The sequence below is a fragment of the Lithobates pipiens genome, unplaced genomic scaffold (genome assembly GCF_037356315.1).
Source record: "Lithobates pipiens isolate NorthernLeopardFrog02 unplaced genomic scaffold, aLitPip1_a1.2 Scaffold_3, whole genome shotgun sequence".
Taxonomy (NCBI): domain Eukaryota; kingdom Metazoa; phylum Chordata; class Amphibia; order Anura; family Ranidae; genus Lithobates; species Lithobates pipiens.
The window spans coordinates 254613181-254633074 of NW_027507790.1; the positions used below are offsets into that span (position 1 = coordinate 254613181).

The 19894-nt window shown below is 41.1% G+C and overlaps 1 protein-coding gene across 2 annotated transcripts in view; it reads left to right on the top strand.

The window, feature by feature from the left end:
- Window positions 1–19894, top strand: part of LOXHD1 (lipoxygenase homology PLAT domains 1) — a 425609-nt gene that overhangs the window by 195572 nt on the left and 210143 nt on the right. For both annotated transcript variants that reach the window (XM_077463060.1, XM_077463059.1), the window contains exons 14-17: window positions 3845–4095; window positions 7350–7485; window positions 9920–10080; window positions 14302–14388. In XM_077463060.1, coding sequence (XP_077319186.1) covers window positions 3845–4095; window positions 7350–7485; window positions 9920–10080; window positions 14302–14388 — 635 coding nt within the window. The remainder of the gene's footprint in view (window positions 1–3844; window positions 4096–7349; window positions 7486–9919; window positions 10081–14301; window positions 14389–19894) is intronic.

Sequence of the window (19894 nt, forward strand, 5' to 3'; positions counted from 1 at the left end):
AAGCATAGTTAATAAAAAAAAAAAAAAATGCATATCTGAAGAATATAAAATAACTATACTATCTTCATAAACATATAAAAACAAAAAATATAGAATTTGTTCTTGTGTTCCTTAGCGTAATCAATAAGTATAAAAACGATGTTACGGGTTAAAAAATGTAATCCCCATAATGGGTAAATTATTATAAATTGATGAGCCGATGATAATTTATTTTTTGTGATTATAAAAAAACTATATGGCACAACCCCACCAGCAATGGCTTATCAATAAGGCTACTTTCACACTGGGGCGGGTGGGCGTCGGCAGTAAAGCACCGCTATTTTAAGCGGCACCTTATCGTAGTTTTAGCGGCGCTATTTGGCTGCTAGCGGGACGCTTTTAACCCCAGCTAGCAGCACATTTCAATGGGCAGGGGCGCTTTAAGAGTGGTGTGTACACACCGCTCCTACAGCGCTGCAAAGATGCTGCTAGCAGGACATTTTTTTTACCGTCCTGCCAGCGCACCGCTCCAGTGTGAAAGCACTCAGGGCTTTCACACTGGAGAGACAGGAGAGGCTCTTTACAGGCGCTATTTTTAGCGCTGTAGCGCCTGTAAAGCGCCTCAGTGTGAAAGTGGCCTTAAACAGCTAAATTACACACACACAAAATAAGTATGGAAAACCTTTTTTACCTACCAAAAGATCTGTGTTTCTTTTCACCCAGTTTTGAGATTTATACAGCTCGGCCACACTGTCACTCTGCTTGCTCCTCCTATCAGCATATTCCTTGCACTGCCACATCCCTGATTGGCTCATTGTGCTGCTTCTCTCTCTGCCAGTCTGAGCTCTGCTGTACACTGTACACTAGACCAGAGTCTGATACCAGGTTAAATCCAGGGTTTGCTTGCTTTTACTGTATAAAAATATTTTTTGGGGTGAATTCATGATTACATAGCTGCAATAATATGTGTCTTTTTTTTTTTTGATGAACCAATGATTATTTATCATTTTGAATATAAAATATGTATATTAAACTAGGTAAACAAATGAGAACTCTAATAGGTTATGAAGGCGTAGCCTATGTGCCATAAGATTTACATCACTCTAATGCCGCGTACACACGACAGGACTTAAGTCCGGCAGACTTTTGACGGAGTTCTGACAGAGTTCTGAGAGAGTTCTGACGGACTTTCCAAATGAACAGACTTGGCCACACACAATCACACCAAAGTCCGACGGATTCGAACGTGATGACGTACGACTGGACTAGAATAAGGAAGTTCATAGCCAGTAGCCAATAGCTGCCCTAGCGTCGGTTTTAGTCCATCAGACTAGCACACACACGAGCGGATTTCTGGGTCCGGCAGAGCTCTGTCGGAAAAATTTGAAACATGTTCCATTTCTAAAGTCTGTCAGACTTTTGCAAATCAAAAGTCCGCTGCAGCCCACACACGTTCGAATAGTCTGCCGGAATCATTCCGTCAGACTTTTGATGTTGAAAAGTCCGGTCGTGTGTACGGGGCATTACATAACCTGATTCTCTCTATAGTTAAGACATAAAACAATGTTATCTATGTTGATCAATGGCAAACAAAAATAACACTTAAGAGCTCCATCTAGTGGCTGATTTGCAGATAGCAAATAGTATATAGTCAGTGTCTGACTAATATGAAATAGTGACCTCTTGTAGATGCTGTGTCTTTTAATTGATTTTAAGAGGAGATAATAGAAAATACAGCTAAAAAATATATTCTGTAGTACCATGTTCTTTTCAAAATTAGATATATTTATCCAATTTATTTAGCCTGAGTAATGTATTTATTATATATATATATATATATATAATAATGTATTTATTATTCTTAGTAATTTATTTATTTAGCCTGAGTAACTCAATGCTTTCTTTAAAACTGTCATGAATAATATGCTCACTCTTTGAATTCAGCATGTCTCTTTATTCTACAATGTACAACATTATGCTCTTTGAGAGACTGAATCTGTTTAAGCTTTTTCTAACCTGTAAATTTAAAGCTTAACTCCTGACAAAACAACTAAATTACACACAAAATAAGTATGGGGGACTTTTTTTTTTTTTTACCTACCAAAGGAATTGTGTTCCTTTCCATCCAGATTTGAGATTTATACAGCTCTGCCCCACAATACACTCTGCTCTCTTCTTCTATCATCGTGCTTCTGGCACTGCCGCACATCTGTGCCATTTATTATTTGCTTGGCATTTATCTCCAAAGAGAATCTGTGCTTGGAGATATAACAGCCCCCCAATTAAAACTGAACTCCAGACAAACTGATAAATATGCTTTTAGCTCTTTCCTGCCTAAGCCTATTTCTGACATTTGTTACTTTCAAGTTAAAATCAGTATTTTTTGCCAGAAAATTACTTAGAACCCCCAAATTTGATATATATGTGTGTATGTTTGTGTGTGTGTATGTATATATATATATATATATATAAAAGTGTCTTTTTCCCCCCAAAAAAATGCATTTAATAGGCCGCTGCACAAATACCGTGTGACATAAAATATTGCAACGATCACCATCTTATTCTCTAGGGTCTCTGCTAAAATATATATATATATGTGTGTATGTGTATATGTATATATTTTAGCAGAGACCCTAGAGAATAATATGTCACACGGTATTTGTGCAGCGGCCTATTAAATGCATTTTTTGGGGGGGAAAAAAGACACTTTCATGAATTAAAAGAAAAAAGGAAACAGTAAAGTTAGGCAAATTTTTTTGTATAATGTGAAAGATGATGTTACACAGAGCAAATAGATACCTAACATGTCACGCTTTGAAATGGCGCACACTCGTGGAATGGCGACAAACTACGGTGCCTAAAAATCTCCATAGGCAACACTTTACAAAATGTTAATGGTTACCAGGTTAGAGTTACAGAGGAGATCTTGTGCTAGAATTATTACTCTCACTCTGATGATTGCGACGATACCTCCATATGTGTGATTTGAACAACGTTTCCATTTGCGAGCGCGACTTACATATGCGTTTTCTATGTTGTGCGAGTACACGGGGGCACTTACATTTTTTTTCCCCCCCTTATTTATTTATTTATTTACATTGTCCCTTTAAAAAAAAAATCTGATCGCTTTTATTGCTGTCGCAAAGATTGTAAACATCCCTTGTCACAGTAATTTCTTTGTATGGAGAGATCGGGGGTCTTAAAGACCCCAAAACCCTCCTTCGCACATAAAAAAAAATTCAGATCACCAAAATCGGCAATTCTGAATACTGTCATTTTTAAAAAATCTGCGCCATTGGCAGCCGAGCAAACTGGAAGTGACGTCGCTTCTGGGATTTTACATTGGAGACCCAATCAAAGCTGAATATGGCTTTGTTCAAATCTCAGCCTAGCCAGCGTACACGCCAGCTGGTGGCTCGGGTCTCCCGGTAGGACAGGAGGCCCGAGAAGAGCGGCAGAAGGTGGCATGAGGGGACGGGACGTCCCCTCTCACTCCTTTAGGATAACAGCTGAGCGGCGGCTTTTATCCACATCGGTTGTTATCACTAAAGAGCCGACCGCCTGCTCTAAAGAAGGGTACCGGGGGGGGGATGCCTGCAGCTGCCCCTTGAAGCCATGAACGCAAATTTGCGTACAGTCAGCATGAACGAGTTAAAAAGCACAGCAATATACAGAAACTGTTATATGGTCAATTGATTTGTAATTCTGTTCAGTCAGTTTCATGATCCAGACACCCCTTCCAGACAACACAGTTGGGTCCTGGAACTCCACAACAGTAGCAGCTTGGTTACAACCCCCCCCCCCCCCCCAGCCTGCTGATTACCCCTGTAGTAAGTAGTCTAATTCAATGTTTTGCAATCCCCAGGCATTGTCTACAATGTCTCTGTAATGACCGGAGACATCAGAGGAGCCGGGACAGACTCGAAGGTCCACGTCATTCTTCATGGATCGAAAGGGTTAAAAAACAGCGGCAAGATCTTTCTTGAGGGAGGAGAGTTTGAACGACGGAAGATCGACGTCTTCAACATAGAGATCGCTGCTTTACTCAGCCCCCTCAGCCGGGTAACCATCGGGCATGACGGGAATGGCGTTGGCGCTGGATGGTACTGCGAGAAGGTCAGCAGACACTGTCATAATGTCACATTATTTTTAAAAAAATACCACTTCTTTGTTCCATATTATTAGTGGTGTCTTTAAAGTGGCCGTGTTGTAGTTTTGTACATATTGAATTATATTCCATTTGTATTTTCTTTGCACACCTTTTAGGTAAATATGAATTCTAGTATATTAATATGCAGTATTCTCCTTTTCGACAAGCAGCTGGAGATTTTTTTTTTAAAAATTGTATTTTAAGCACTACCGTGACAGGGAGGTGGGCATGCTTTTTATAAGCGGCCTTTTAAAAAAAAACACTTGGGCTCCCAGTGCCGCCATGAATGGGTGTCATTGGGCAGCTCAGAACACAGCCAAAGGCTTGGTTTAGACTTACTTTTGGGGTGTGGCAAAAATGCACAGTTGAGCGGATATTTAACTAATGCTGTCTTCCATGTGGCTCTCCCTTTGACCAATTTCTTCCTTTAGGCCGGGATTACACTGCTCTAACAAGGAATTCGGATGACTTCCGGTCCGACTTTGCTCTACAACCTCATGCCCAATTTCCATGCGACTTCAATGCCCCTTGAGTCTGGTATGAGTCTTGAGGGGGGAACCCCACGCCAAAAAAAAAATGGCGTGAGGTCCCCTCCAAAATCCATACCATATCCTTATCCAATCTCGCAGGTTGGCTGGTCAGGGAGTGGGGGTGGCCATCGAGCGCCCCCCCCCCCTCCTGGACCATACCAGCACACAGGACCTCAACATGGGGGGGGGGCAGATGCTTTGGGGCCCCCAGGTCCTGCCTATGGTGTACATACGGTGATGTCTTCTGCCTCTGCTTTTTCTCCCTCCGCTGATGTTTTCTTCCTCTGGTTCTTCTGCCGGTTCTTCTCACTCCGCTGATGTCTTCTTCCTCTGCTTCTTCTGCCAGTTCTTCTGCAGGTTCTTCTCACTCCGCTGATGTCTTCTTCCTCGGCTTCTTCTGCCGGTTCTTCTCACTCCGCTGATGTCTTCTTCCTCTGCTTCTTCCTCTGGTTCTTTTGCCGGTTCTTCTCACTCTGCTGATGTCTTCTTCCTCCGCTTCTTCTGCCGGTTCTTCTCACTCCGCTGATGTCTTCTTCCTCTGCTTCTTCCTCTGGTTCTTCTGCCGGTTCTTCTCCTTCTGCTGATGTCTTCTTCCTTTGGTTCTTCCTTTGGTTATTCTCCCTCTGTTGATGTCTTCTTCCTCTGGTTCTTCCTCTGGTTCTTCTCCTTCCGCTGATGTCTTCTTCCTCTGCTTCTTGAGCACCCCCCCTCCTGGACCATACCAGGTCCTGCCTCCCCATGTGAATGAATATGTGGTACATACGGTGATGTCTTCTGCCTCTGTTTTTTCTCCATCCGCTGATGTTTTCTTCCTCTGGTTCTTCTGCCGGTTCTTCTCACTCCGCTGATGTCTTCTTCCTCTGCTTCTTCTGCCGGTTCTTCTGCCGAATCTTCTCACTCCGCTGATGTCTTCTTCCTCTGCTTCTTCCTCTGGTTCTTCTGCCAGTTCTTCTCACTCCGCTGATGTCTTCTTCCTCTACATCTTCCTCTGGTTCTTCTGCCGGTTCTTCTCCTTCTGCTGATGTCTTCTTCCTTTGGTTCTTCCTTTGGTTATTCTCCCTCCGTTGATGTCTTCTTCTTTTGGTTCTTCCTCTGGTTCTTCTCCTTCCGCTGATGTCTTCTTCCTCTGCTTTTTGAGCACCCCCCCCCCCCTCCTGGACCATACCAGGTCCTGCCTCCCCATGTGAATGAGTATGTGGTACATACGGTGATGTCTTCTGCCTCTGTTCTTTCTCCATCCGCTGATGTTTTCTTCCTCTGGTTCTTCTGCCGGTTCTTCTCACTCCGCTGATGTCTTCTTCCTCTGCTTCTTCTGCCGGTTCTTCTGCCGAATCTTCTCACTCCGCTGATGTCTTCTTCCTCTGCTTCTTCCTCTGGTTCTTCTGCCAGTTCTTCTCACTCCGCTGATGTCTTCTTCCTCTACATCTTCCTCTGGTTCTTCTGCCGGTTCTTCTCCTTCTGCTGATGTCTTCTTCCTTTGGTTCTTCCTTTGGTTATTCTCCCTCCGTTGATGTCTTCTTCTTTTGGTTCTTCCTCTGGTTCTTCTCCTTCCGCTGATGTCTTCTTCCTCTGCTTCTCGAGCACCCCCCCCCTCCTGGACCATACCAGGTCCTGCCTCCCCATGTGAATGAGTATGGGGTACATACGGTGATGTCTTCTGCCTCTGTTTTTTCTCCCTCCGCTGATGTCTTCTTCCTCTGGTTCTTCTGCCGGTTCTTCTCACTGCGCTGATGTCTTCTTCATCTGCTTCTTCCTCTGGTTCTTCTGCCAGTTCTTCTCCTTCCGCTGATGTCTTCTTCCTCTGGTTCTTCCTCTGGTTCTTCTCCCTCCGCTGATGTCTTCTTCCTCTGCTTGTCCTTCTGGTTCTTCTGCCGGTTCTTCTCCCTCTGCTGATGTCTTCCTCCCCTGTTTCTTCTGCCGGTTCTTCTCCATCCGCTGATGTCTTCTTCCTTTGGTTCTTCTCCATCCGCTGATGTCTTCTTCCTTTGGTTCTTCTCCCTCCGCTGATGTCTTCTTCCTCTGGTTCTTCTGCCGGTTCTTCTCCCTCCATTGATGTCTTCTTCCTCTGGTTCTTCTGCCGGTTCTTCTCCCTCTGCTGTTGTCTTCTTCTGCCGGTTCTTCCTCTTCCTCTGGTTCTTCTCCCACCGCTGATGTCTTCTTCCTCTGTTTCTTCCTCTGGTTCTTCTGCCGGTTCTTCTCCCTCCGCTTATGTCTTCTCCCAACGTTATCTCCTGCTGTTGTGTTGGCTCCTGCTGTTTGCCAGTTTTTATATATCCATAGGGCATGGCCATCTGGTGACATCATCCAGAGACCCTATCCCCTTGTGATGTCACAGCCCGGGGCATGAAGGCCCCTCAGGATCCTCACAGCACAAGTCACATCAGTTAAAATGATGATCCGACTTGGATGCGACTTACACTCAAATCAATGGACTGAAATCGTGCCCAAGTCAGACCAAAGTAGTGGTAGCAGGAGAGCAGGAACTTTTTTCAAAGTTGGACCGACTTGTGTAGGCCCAGTTAAGATGGCTCTCGTAGGGAACCATTGATCCCAAAGTCAGAGCGTATGTCGCACCAGTGTGAACCGGGCCTCAGGGTCCTCCAATGCAGAAGTACAATCTGTACACTAGATTGTGCCCGGTTGTAGACTTGGCACAGCCTCCATATAACTGATTCTATTTTCTCACTCAGGTGGTGGTCTACTGCCCTTTCACTGGCATCGAACAGACCTTCCCGTGTGGCAGATGGCTGGACATCGATGAAGGAGATGGTTTAATAGAACGGGAACTCTATGAAATGGTTTCTTTGCGCCAGAAAAGACAAAAGAGTAAGAAAACAATTGCCTTTAAAGCCTTTAAAGCTCTGGTTTGACTGCACACTGTGAGCTTCTCACTATAGAAGAGTGGAGCACCAGGATGAAAAATGAGTCCAGCACAACCTTTACAATTTGTATTAATGTGGGACATTATTTTTCTGTAAGAATGGGAAAAGGATTGTATTTTAATCTGTGTCCCTAATGGGGAGATCTCCTATTGTTTCCTGTTCTAGGGAACACATTGGAACACATTGGAAATGAGGAAGAAACTACGGGGACATTATCAGACATTGATCACTGTCAGAGATTCTGGCTTTTCCCATACTACTAGAAAGAAAAAGTTTTAGGCATGATGTACACGGGACATTTTAAAACGTATCCTGAATGATTTAACTTGACAGTTAAATTACAGACCGTTTAAAAACATCCATTTTGCCGCATTTAGCTGTGTTTGCATTTAGAAGCGTTTTTTTTTAAATAGTCAAAAATCAATCGCTCCTGAGAGATACAGAACGGAGATCTGTCAATGTAATGGCAATGTACATTGACAGATCTCCGTTCTGTCAGGAGTGAGGAGACAGATCCATTGTTCATACTAAGTATGAACAGAGATCGGTCTCCTGCCCCAGACAGTTCCACTCCCCTCACAGTTAGCTCAGTTCGCTGTATAAATGTCATTGGTCCTAAAAAAGTGTCAAAATTGTCCGATCTGTTCCCCCGCAATGTAGTAGTGCTGCTAAAAATCGCAGATCACCGTCATTACTATTAAAAAAAATTATAATAAAAATGCCATAAATCAAACCCCTATTTTGTAGACGCTATAACTTCTGCGCAAACCAATCAATATACGCTTAGTGGGATTTTTTTACCAAAAATATGTAGAAGAATACATATCAGCCTAAACTGAGGAGGAAATTAGTTTTTTTATTTATTTTATTTTTTTATTTTTTTGGGGGGATATTTATTATAACAAAATGTAAAATGTTAAAAAATATTGTCTGTTAAAGTGACGTAGTGCTGTATCACTTAAGACCTTCCCTGGCTTAAGTGGTTAAAAACGCCTGTAAACGAAACTCGGCTAAACGTTTACACGCGTTTACAAGCATTTTGCTGTTTTAAATGCCTCTGAACATCAGTCCTGAATGGATTTTTTTTGCTTTCCAAAAAATGTTTCTAAACTCAACCTCCTTGAAACCACGAGCCTGTGTACATGTCCGGATAAGATAACATAGAAGAGAGTTCAGGGGTAGCTGAAAAAAAACACCCCACTGCATACCTCCCAACTTTTTGAGATGGGAATGAGGGACACCTGTCAGAAAACGTATGCAGGCATAGGACACAACCTTTGCCACTCCCCCTTAAAGGAGAATTGTACAAAAAAAACAAGATTGGTTAAACCCACAACAGTTTTTTTTTACCACTACTATTCCTTTGTATTGGCTTTTGGAATTTACAAATGTAACAATTGGAAAACACTTTTTGATAGATAAAAAGTGCATTTTATATACAACTATAGAGATCAGACCAAAATGAGGGACAAATGAGGAGCAAAAGGGGAAAGAGGGACATTGCTCCAAATCAGGGACAGTCCCTCAAAATCAGGGATGGTTGGGATCCATGCAATTGCTCCTAAACATCCGTTTACCAGCAGCAGTGTACAATTGGCCTTATTGGTGCCTGTTTGTACTCTACTTCCTGTCCAGGTGACCACACACAAACACTAATATATAAAATCTTTGCAAAGACTGGGACCTTTCCACATTCCATCCAAAACGGAAAAATTGTTTTGGTTTGAATTGGGATTTAACTTTGTGCTTTATTTTGACCTTTTCTGGCCTTCTTACCAGCAGTATTAATTTTGGCAGCAAATTTCGATTCAGTTTTAGTCTTAGTCTTAGGACTAAAATTGCATTTTAGTTTTAGTCCCATTTTAGTCTTCTGCAATTGTTTTAGTTTTAGTTGTATTTAGTAGACTAAAATGACCTACGTTTTAGACTAAAATCTTCAGTATATTTTAGTCGACTAAGACTCATTTTAGTTGTCTAAAATCTAATGAGTGTAATTCAATTGTAATGCATTAGTTAACAATTCTCTACAATTTTCAAATTCATTATATACTGCTGGAGTGAAAAATCTAATGTTATTTATTATTACATTGAGGTATGAACATGCACTACAGACCAGTGTTAATTTTGAAGTCAAATTTCGATTTAGTCTTATGCCCTGTGCACACGGTCAGATTTTCCGACGGATCATGTTGTCGGTAAACCTCAAGGGTTTACAACCCCTTTAAGTCTCCTGAGTAATGCATGTTGATTCTATGGCGGCAAGGGTGGAATAACCCAACCTTAGCTTATCATGGATAGGCTTTCAAGGCTTTTTAGAACTGTTCTTGCTCTAAAACTAATAATACCCCATTATTATCCCTTTTTTTTTTTTTTTTTAGAACACCCATGGTCTCTTTGGATATGGACAAGTGACATTAAAAATGCTGGAACAGATGCCAATATCCTTCTGCAGATCTTCGGACAGAAGGGAAAGTCAGATGAATTGAGGCTGGACAACAATTCAGACAATTTTGAAACGGGACAGACAGACAAGTTTATGGTAAGAGGCTCCTGTCACCTCTCATTTAGCTGCTTCAAGAGAGTATAACCTGAAGGTTATGTAGAGATTGGCCAAAATTAGTCAAAAAGCCCTCCATCTGTCTGTCCTACTGTTTGCCTGTCTGATTTACTAAATGGTAGATGTGCGGTCTATGGTATTACAATAGTACAATAGTACAATTACAATACAGGTACTCCTCGTTTAACGACTTACTTGTTTAATGACCAGTTCGTCCCACCTGAACGATACGCTATACATCATTGTATTGTACGGTACAGTACAGAATTTTGGTTTGTGTTCTATACTTATGCAAATTAAAACAACGTTATTGAGCTGGAGTTTTGTGTTTTATTTTTTTTTTCCCCCACAGTACAGTACAGTACAGTAGTTAAGATTCTAGAATGCTTAAAATATTGATTATTTGTGGCACCACGTTTAACGACCAATTCGTTTAACGACCTGGTCATTGGAACAGAACCTGGTTCGTTAAGTGAGGAGTATCTGTAGTAATGAATTTAATTGAATCCAATATAACAAAATTTGATTTTGGATTTTATTGGAATTCAAATCAAATTTAAAACATTTTAGAATTTGATTCAAATCATAATATGAGAAGGTTGTGGGGTTTTTCCGCAGCAGGATTAGTAAATTAAAAAGGGAATCCTACACAACAGACATTGGATATATAATGCTGTGTATAATTTTATGTTTGTATTTTCTGTGTACTTTTAAATGACAATATATCCCCCGACCAGAGCTCATATTTTAATGGAAATGTGTCCGTGTTATGATGACAACTTCGAATAAAGAATCTTTTTTAACAATTTATCTTTTTAATTTTGTAACCCCGCTGCGGAAAAACCCCACCAGGGGAACCTTCCCATATTGTATCTCATTCGGGGCAGCAGCATTAATATCACTCACAACATGTGTCCTTCCCATGATATTGATTCAACTAATTTTTTAATTCAATTCGAATTTCCAGATAGAATAAAATAGAATAGAAAATAAAGGAATAGAATAGAAAATAAAATAATAGAAAAAATAGAATAGAAAATAAAGGAATAGAGTAGAAATATTTTCTATTCTATTTTGTTCTGTTTTACTCCATTCTCTTAATGGAGTAAAACAGAACAAAATAGAATAGAAAATAAAAGAACAGAATAAAATAGAAAATAGAGCAGAATAGAGAAAACTATAGAATATAATAATATAGAATATAAACACCTTCTGAAATTCAAATTTTGAATAGAATAAATTCAGATTAGGATGGAATGAATTTGAATTTACATAGAAAAGAAAAGATTAGAATAGAAAACAATAGAGTAGAATAGTATCAGGAACCATGAATCATACAAAGACAGAAAGTGCAGTTAAAATCACACCATTTAATATAATGGTAAAAAATGGTACAAATAGAAAACGTAGTCAAAACATAGCCAGAGTTCAGTAGCCAAAGTTGGTAGTCAGAACAAGTCAGTAAATCAGGAAGCCAGTTATCAGCATAGTCAGAGGCAGGAGACAGAATCAGGAACCAGAAGAGACATCACTAAGGCTATTCTTCAACAGGAACACAGCAAAGAGTCTCTTGATATGTTTGACCAAGACAAAGGCACAGGAGAAATGAACCAGGCAGTTTAAAAAGCCAGAAGGAGCTGGCTGTAGGCTGGAATGACGAGCAGGAAATTATCACCAGGTGAGCCACTGTGGAAAGATGAGTGCCGCCAGCTGAGCAACCTTCTCTGTCGGAGATCTGAGAAGGAAGAACCCAACCCTGACAAATATTAAAACAAAAACAATAGAATAGAACAGAAAAAAATAGAAAGCCCAGCCCTGACAAATATAAAAACAAAAACAATAGAACAGAATAAAATAGAAAGAATATACCCATCTTCCGAAATTTTAATTTCAAATAGAATAAATTTGAATGGAATATGATTTGAATTTGATTAGAATTTCCTGAATTCTGTCGACTTGAGTTCAATTCGACCGAATTTGGAAAATTTGTATAGAATTCCGAAAACAAATCAGATGAATTGAACAAATTTAAACAAACTAATTTATGAAAATAGCGAAACAAAACAAATGTTTTGTGGGTGCACTGTTTACCACCAGCCACCACTGATCTGTGCTATAAACCATTGGTTTTGGATATACTGTATAGTTGGCCAAGTGGCATGTAGAGATGATTTTTTTATGTCAACACCAACTATCCTAAAATGAGGGACAAACTCGGTTCACAATAAGACAGCCCAACCAGGAATACTCATGGGTTCCAACAATGTGTAGAAACAGGTTTCAGCTGAACTGACAGCACCTGTTAGGAGTGGAAGAATGCGGCCTGGCTGTCAGGTGCCCAAGCGAGAAGATGTCCAGAGAAGTTGCAAAGACTACTCTTTCCCTCCTCATCAGGAACCTTTCCCTGGTACTATATCTGTCCTGAACAGATGGGGTACCTGTCCCTACACTACTCACTCACAAATTCACGCCAAGCGTGGGTGCCAGGATCTTTAAGTGATTGATTGTAAAGGTTTTTTTTTTTAAATAACAAATATGTTATACTTACCTGCTCTGTGCACAGAGAAGCCCTGATCCTCTTCTTCTGGGGTGTCCTGGCGGCGCTCCTGGCCCCTCCCCTTTTAATCGGGTGCCCCCACGGAGAACAGCTTTCCATGGGGCACCAGTGCGGGAGTGCTCATGAGTCCCTCTGCTGCATCCAGTTGTTAGAAACCATGAAGTCAGACCAAGACAAAAGTACATCTAAATCATACTTGTTTAATATTAAAAGTAAAAACAACAAACGTAGTCAAAACATAGCCAAAGTTCAGTACCCGGAATGGATAGTCAGCCAAGCCAGAAGTCAGGGATCAATGTAGTGGAACAGCAAGCAGGATCTGGAGCCAGAAGGGATGTCAGCAAAGCAAGTCTTTAAACAGTAACGCAGGAGATAGGCTCTGTGATGTTGACCAAGGCGAAGGCAGAGATCCCCTAGGCTGGACGGCTTAAGTAGACAGGACTGACAAGCAGGATATCATCAACAGCTGAGTAACTGTGGAGAGAGATGGGAGCTGGCAATTTGCCGACAGATGAGTGTCCAGCTCAGAGAAGGAAGGGCTGAGCACAGCCCTGACACCATTGACACAGACAGCAGGACTCTGCCCCACTCCTGAGTCACTGTATTTGATTGACAGCAGTGGGAGCCAACGGCTCTTGCTGTTATCAATCTATCCAATGAGGATGGAGACAGCAGCTGGAGTCAAAGGGCTTGTGCCTTTGCTTCAGTTAAACTGTGCCGTTACGTCATCGTGACTCTGGCCAGTAGTGGAAGTAACCCCTGGGAACGATGTTGACCGCCGGAGCGGTGAACGAGGACCGCTGTGGGGCTTTCGATCTCAGGTAATGCATAATGAGCTATGCATACTAGTTCATTATGCCTTTGTCTTGCAGTTTCTTGTTTTTTTAGGGTTTACAACAACTTTAAATAGACTCTGCCTGACTGAAGATGGCTGCTGAAGTCACATGGGGGGAGGGGGCAGCATCCAATTAGGCAGCTTCCCCAGTGATCCAGAAAACCATAGAGGAACTTTGTTCCTCGTGACTTCATCTCCAACTGCAATACTGCTGTGGTTGAGCGCCATCTACAGTGGAGAAAGTAGGTTGCACCTGCCTACGTGGTGATGATTTTGAAAGACACAAGGTGAGGGAATATCTACAGCAGTAACACAGAAAAAAAATTGTAAGGGTTCTAGCCTTACCTTATGCTACAAAAATGAATATATATTTTTGCTAATTTGCCTGCAACCCAAACAGCTCAATAGGATCTTCTGCACCCAATGAAATGCAAAGCAACACAAGGAATGTCAATCATGCTTCTAAATAGTCATGTACACTATTCTACTGAAATGAATAGGAATCTGCTGACCTGCTCTCGATGGGGGTTTCATCATTAAAAACCACATCTATATACACAAGCCCTTATTTTTTTTCTAAAGGCCCTTTAGAACCATGAGAGTAAATCCTTGGTTTGTAACGGTCTCAGAAGGTTAGGTGTCAATAACTTAATCATTTGAAATGGTTTTTAGTCTTAAAGCCTAGAATGAGATCTATACATTCTTCATTTCCACCGAGGGCAAAACTATTCAGAGCATCTCCACCTTCTGGTTTTCTGTGCTGTAGTCTATATTGTTTATTGGATGTCACAGAGTGTGTTGTCTTCTGCAGATTGAACTTCCAGATCTTGGGCCCCTATATAAGGTCAGGATATGGCATGAGAAGAGGAATGCTTTTAGTGGTTGGCATCTAAATAAGGTGAGAGTGGTTACATATCTGATTATTTTTATTGTTGTATATGTATAAATACAGGCCAGGCGACTTCCTGGCGACTTGAGTATTACTTTGATGCAACTTTGAAGTAGAGCTGTACAGATTCTGGCTAAAATGAGAATCCTGATTTTTTTTTTTGCGGCGTAAAATCTTTCACATTATACAAAAAAAAATTTGGGCTTACTTAACTGGTTAGTTTTATTTTAATTCATTAAAGTGTCATTTTTTTCCCCAAAAAATGCATTTGAATGACTGCTCCGCAAATACAGTGAGACCTAAAATATTGCAACAGCCACCCTTTTATTCTCTAGGGTCTCTACTAAAAAAATATACATAATGTTTGGGGGTTCTAAGTTAGACCCCTTTCACACTGGGGCGCTTTGCAGGCGCCACAGTGCTAAAAATAGAGCCTGAAACAGCCGCTGCCGTGTCTCCAGTGTGAAAGCCCCGAGGGTCTTCACACTGGAGCGGTGCGCTGGCAGGACGGTAAAAAAAAAACTCCTGCAAGCCGCATCTTTGGAGCGGTGAAGGAGCGATGTGTACGCCGCTCCTTCACTGCTCCTGCCCATTGAAATCAATGGGGCAGCTATACTGCAATGACGCTTTGCGGGCAGTTTCAACCCTTTTTGCATTTTAGCGGTGCTATTCGGGCGCTGGCGGGGCGGTTTTAACGCCCGCTAGCAGCCAAATAGCACCTCTAAAATGACGGTAAAGCGGTGCTAAAAAAAATTTGGAAAGAAAATTCCAATACCTATAATTGAATAGTTAGTTATTATTCGTTAGTTATTATTTACACTTTTCGGATTTTCGTTCTTTCCAATTTTTGGATTTTCTTTCTTATTTTTGGATATTCAATTTTTTTGAATTTTGGAATTTACGAATCCTCAAATTTACGAATTGTGATCATAGCGAATGACCCGAAAAAAAACAAACGAGCAAAAAAACAAACAAACAAATGAAATGAAAACTAAAACATTTTTCGGCAGTGCACATTTCTATCAATGTTATTTGGGTAAAGCGTCGCACAACCGTGCAATTGTCAGTTAAAGTAATGCAGTGCCGTACTGCAAAAAATGGCCTGGTCATAAAGGGGGTAAGCCTTCCAGGGCAGAAGAGGTTAAAGTCTATGGGCACAATTCATATAGAAGTCGTATTGAAGTAGTACAGAAACCTTTTCTAACGTTGGGGTGACAGTAGTGCTAATTAACCGATTCAGCCCCGGAAGATTTTACCCCTTCATGACCAGAGTACTTTTTGCGTCACTTTAATTGACAATTGCGCGGTCGTGCGGCGTTGCAATCAAACAAAATTGACGTCCTTTTTTTCCCACATAAAGAGCTTTCTTTTGGTGGTATTTGATCACCTCTGCGGTTTTTATTTTTTGCGCTATAAACAAAAAAAGAACATCAAGTTTGAAAAAAAAGCAATATTTTTTACTATTTGCTATAATAAATATCCCCCAAAAATATATAAAAAACAGATTTTTCCCTCAGTTTAGGCCGATGCGTATTCTACATATTTTTGGTAAAAAAATCGCAATAAGCATATATTAATTGGTTTGTGCAAAAGTTATAGCTTTACAAAATAGAGGATAGTTTTGTGGCATTTTTATTATTCACTTTTTTTTACTAGTAATGGCGGCGATCTGCGATTTTTATCATGACTGTGACATTATGGCGGACGGATCGGACACTTCTGACACTATTTTGGGACCATTGTCATTTATACAGCGATCAGAGCTTTAAAAATACACTGATTACTGTGTAAATGACACTGGTAGGGAAGTGGTTAAACACTAGAGGAGCGGTGAAGGGGTTAAGCGTGTCCTAGGGAGTGATTCTAACTGTGGGGGTGGGGAATGGGCTACCGCTCACATGACAGCGATCACTGCTCCCGATGACAGGGAGCAGTAGACCTCTGTCATGTCAGAAGGCAGAAGGGGGAAATGCCTTGTTTACATAGGTATCTCCCCGTTCTGCCTCTCCGTCTCATGGTCGCCGGGAGCCCGGTAGACTCCTGCGTGCACAGTCATCCAGTATGCGGAGGCTTGCGCACCCGCTAGCCCCACCAATTAAAGGGGACTTACAGGTACGCCCATTTGCCCACCGCTGCCATTGTGCCGACGTATATCGGCGTGCATTGGTCGGCAAGTGGTTAACTAACATGGGGATTTCACACGTCATGCGACTTGGGGTCTCAAAAGTGGGATCCCAAGTCGCAGCAATGCGAACCGAGCCTCGGTCATCACAGAAGGCAGGTAACAGAAGATCTTTCCATGCGAGGAATTAGACTGCACAGCAAATTGTAATTCTTTTCCAGCCTGCTCTTGTTGCAAAGCTCTGTCTGTTTTCCTCAAGAATACAAACCCACCTTACTTACAGGCTCCCTAACGCTGGCCTCACACCTGTACTGTAGAATTTCATTTGAATGAGGAAGCATAAAAAAATCGCTCATCGCTCAATTCCATGGTGCCTTCATGGACTAGACTCGCCTTGAATGACTTTACATTAGATTACCATGTCAGTGTCTTAAAATAATACTAAACATGCACTGTTTAATTTACATTGTCCCTTCTATTTCTGTATGTGGATGATGAATGCCATTATTTTCATTTAAAAAAAGCATCTCAGTACCTTTTTTCCTAATTTTTGTACAGCTGTCACATGACCCAGCTCTCTCCCAGCCCGTCTGAAGGGAAACAATGGCAGGAGGAGCTTCTAGTCCTCTGCTGCTGGTCACATGTTACAAAAAATAAATAAAGGCCAATTTTCAACTTTCAGCGCTGTCTCACTTTGAATGACAATTGCGCGGTCATACAAGACTTCACCCAGATTAAATTGTTGTAATTTATTTGAGACTGATAGAACTTTTTTTTGGTGGCATTTAATAACCGCTGTTTTTTACATTTTTTACTAAACAAATGAAACAAGACCAACATTTTTAAAAAAATAAAGTTTTTCTTAGTTTCTTTTATAAAATTTTGTAAATAAGTATTTTTCTCCTTGACTGGTGTGTACTGAAGAGGCTACACTGACGGACACTGATGAGAACACACTGATAAGGAGGCACTAATATGAAGCACTTATGGGCACTGATAGACAGCACTTATGGGCACTGATGGGCAGCACTGATGGGCACCGATAGACGACACCTATGGGCACTGATAGGCAGCACTGATGGGTAATGATGGGCACTGATATGCAGCACTTATGGGCACTGAGAGGCCTCACTTATGGTAACTTATATGCAACACTGATGGGTAATGATGGGCACTGATAGGCAGCACTGATGATCACTAATGGGCACTAATAGGAGGCACCAATGGGCACTGATGAGGAGGCACTAATATGAAGCACTGATATGCAGCACTGATGGGTATTGATAGGCGGCACTTATGGGCACTGATAGACAGCACTTATGGGCACTAATAGGCAGCACTGATGGGTAATGATGGGCACTGATATGCAGCACTTATGGGCACTGATAGGCAGCACTTATGGTAACTGATAGGCAACACTGATGGGTAATGATGGGCACTGATGAGCACTTATAGGCAGCACTGATGGTCACTGATAGTCGGCACTGATGGGCACTGATAGACATCACTTATGGGCACTGATAGGCAGCACTGATGGGTAATGATGGGCACTGATATGCAGCACTTATGGGCACTGATAGGCCTCACTTATGGTAACTTATAGGCAACACTGATGGGTAATGATGGGCACTGATAAGCGGCACTGATAGGCAGCACTTATGGTCACTAATATGCACTAATAGGAGGCACTGATGGGCACTGATGAGGAGGCACTAATATGAAGCACTGATATGCAGCACTGATGGGTATTGATAAGTGGCACTTATGGGCACTGATATGCAGAACATATGGGCACTGATAGGCGGCACTTATGGTAATTGATAGGCAACACTGATGGGTAATGATGGGCACTGATGAACGGAACTGATGAGCACTGATAGGCAGCACTGATGGTAACTGATGGTCAGCACTGATGGGCACTAATAGGCGGCACTGATGAAGAGGCACTGAGGGGCACTGGCAGGCATCACTGATGGGCACTGGCAGGCTTCACTGATGGGCACTGACAGGCTTCACTGATTGGCACTGATTGGCATCCCTGATGGGAACTGATTGGCATCACTGGCGGGCAACACTGATGGGGCTGCACTGATAATCATTGCACTGATGTCGCTTATTGGCACTCCTCTCCTCACACGCTGTCAGTGTGAGGCGAGGAATGCCGATAACCGGTACTTCCTATTTACACTGTGATCAGCTTCTGACTCTTGGTAGTATACAAATCTTAGTCCATCAAAGATTGGTGTAGATCAGATGCCCACTGATTAGGACACATAGACCAAGACAGACTCCCATCAGGTGTCTCAGCAGCAATAGCTTTCCCGAGAGATCCCAGACTGACCGCAGACTTTTTCCATTTGTGGCCACAACTCAGCTGTCTCTACTTGGAATCCACTCTTGTACCTCAAGCTCCCTTCCATTGCCACACCCAATTGTGTGCATAGTGTTGAAACAAATTGCAAAATTGACAGGGTCTGTACTCCAGTCACCTCTGCTGGTGCCCCCGGAACTTACAACTCCACGGGTCTTCCACAAACCTGCACAGTCCAGAAGAAAACTGGATGAAGGAAGCTAAAGCCAAACATTTTTTATTAAGCTCGCAGAGAGTACATAAATGTAATGATGACTGATAAGCAAGATAATTAAGGAATGTTAATAAATAATGAAGAATAATAATAAATAAAATAACAATACATTAAAAAAAAAAAAAAAATACAAATAATCAATACAAATAAGAATAATAAATGAAGAAGATAATAAAATAATTGTATAAATCATGATGCTTGGCGATAAATATAAACATATGTACAAGAACTGGGGAGGAAGATGACTAATGATAATGATGATGGTTAATAAACATGTGCAATTCGTTTAGTTCAGAATTAGTTTTTTAATGAATTTCAACAAATTCATTAATTCGGAAATATCCAAATTAACGAAAACCCATTTAACAAATTTTTCCTAATATTCGGAAATTCAAATGTTTGAAAATTCGTATATTTTAGTAAATTCGGAAATCTGAAATAATAATTAACTAATAATAATGTTGTAAAGCGCTGTGCAAACTGTTGGCGCTATATAAATCCTGTATAATAATAATAATAACTTAACTATTACTAACTATTAAATTATAGCTATTGGAATTTCCTTTCAAATTTGGCTGTTAGTGCACGTAACATTAAATAATAATAATAATAATAATAATAATAAATAATAAATAACAATAATAATAATAAAAAAGTTTTATTATTATTATTTATTATTAATTTGTACCATTCCATTTGTTTGGATGCGGCATTTGTTATTTCGGATAATTCGTAACTTTGGATAAATTCATATTCATTATGTTCACTAACAGCCAAATTTGAAAGGAAATTACAATACCTATAATTT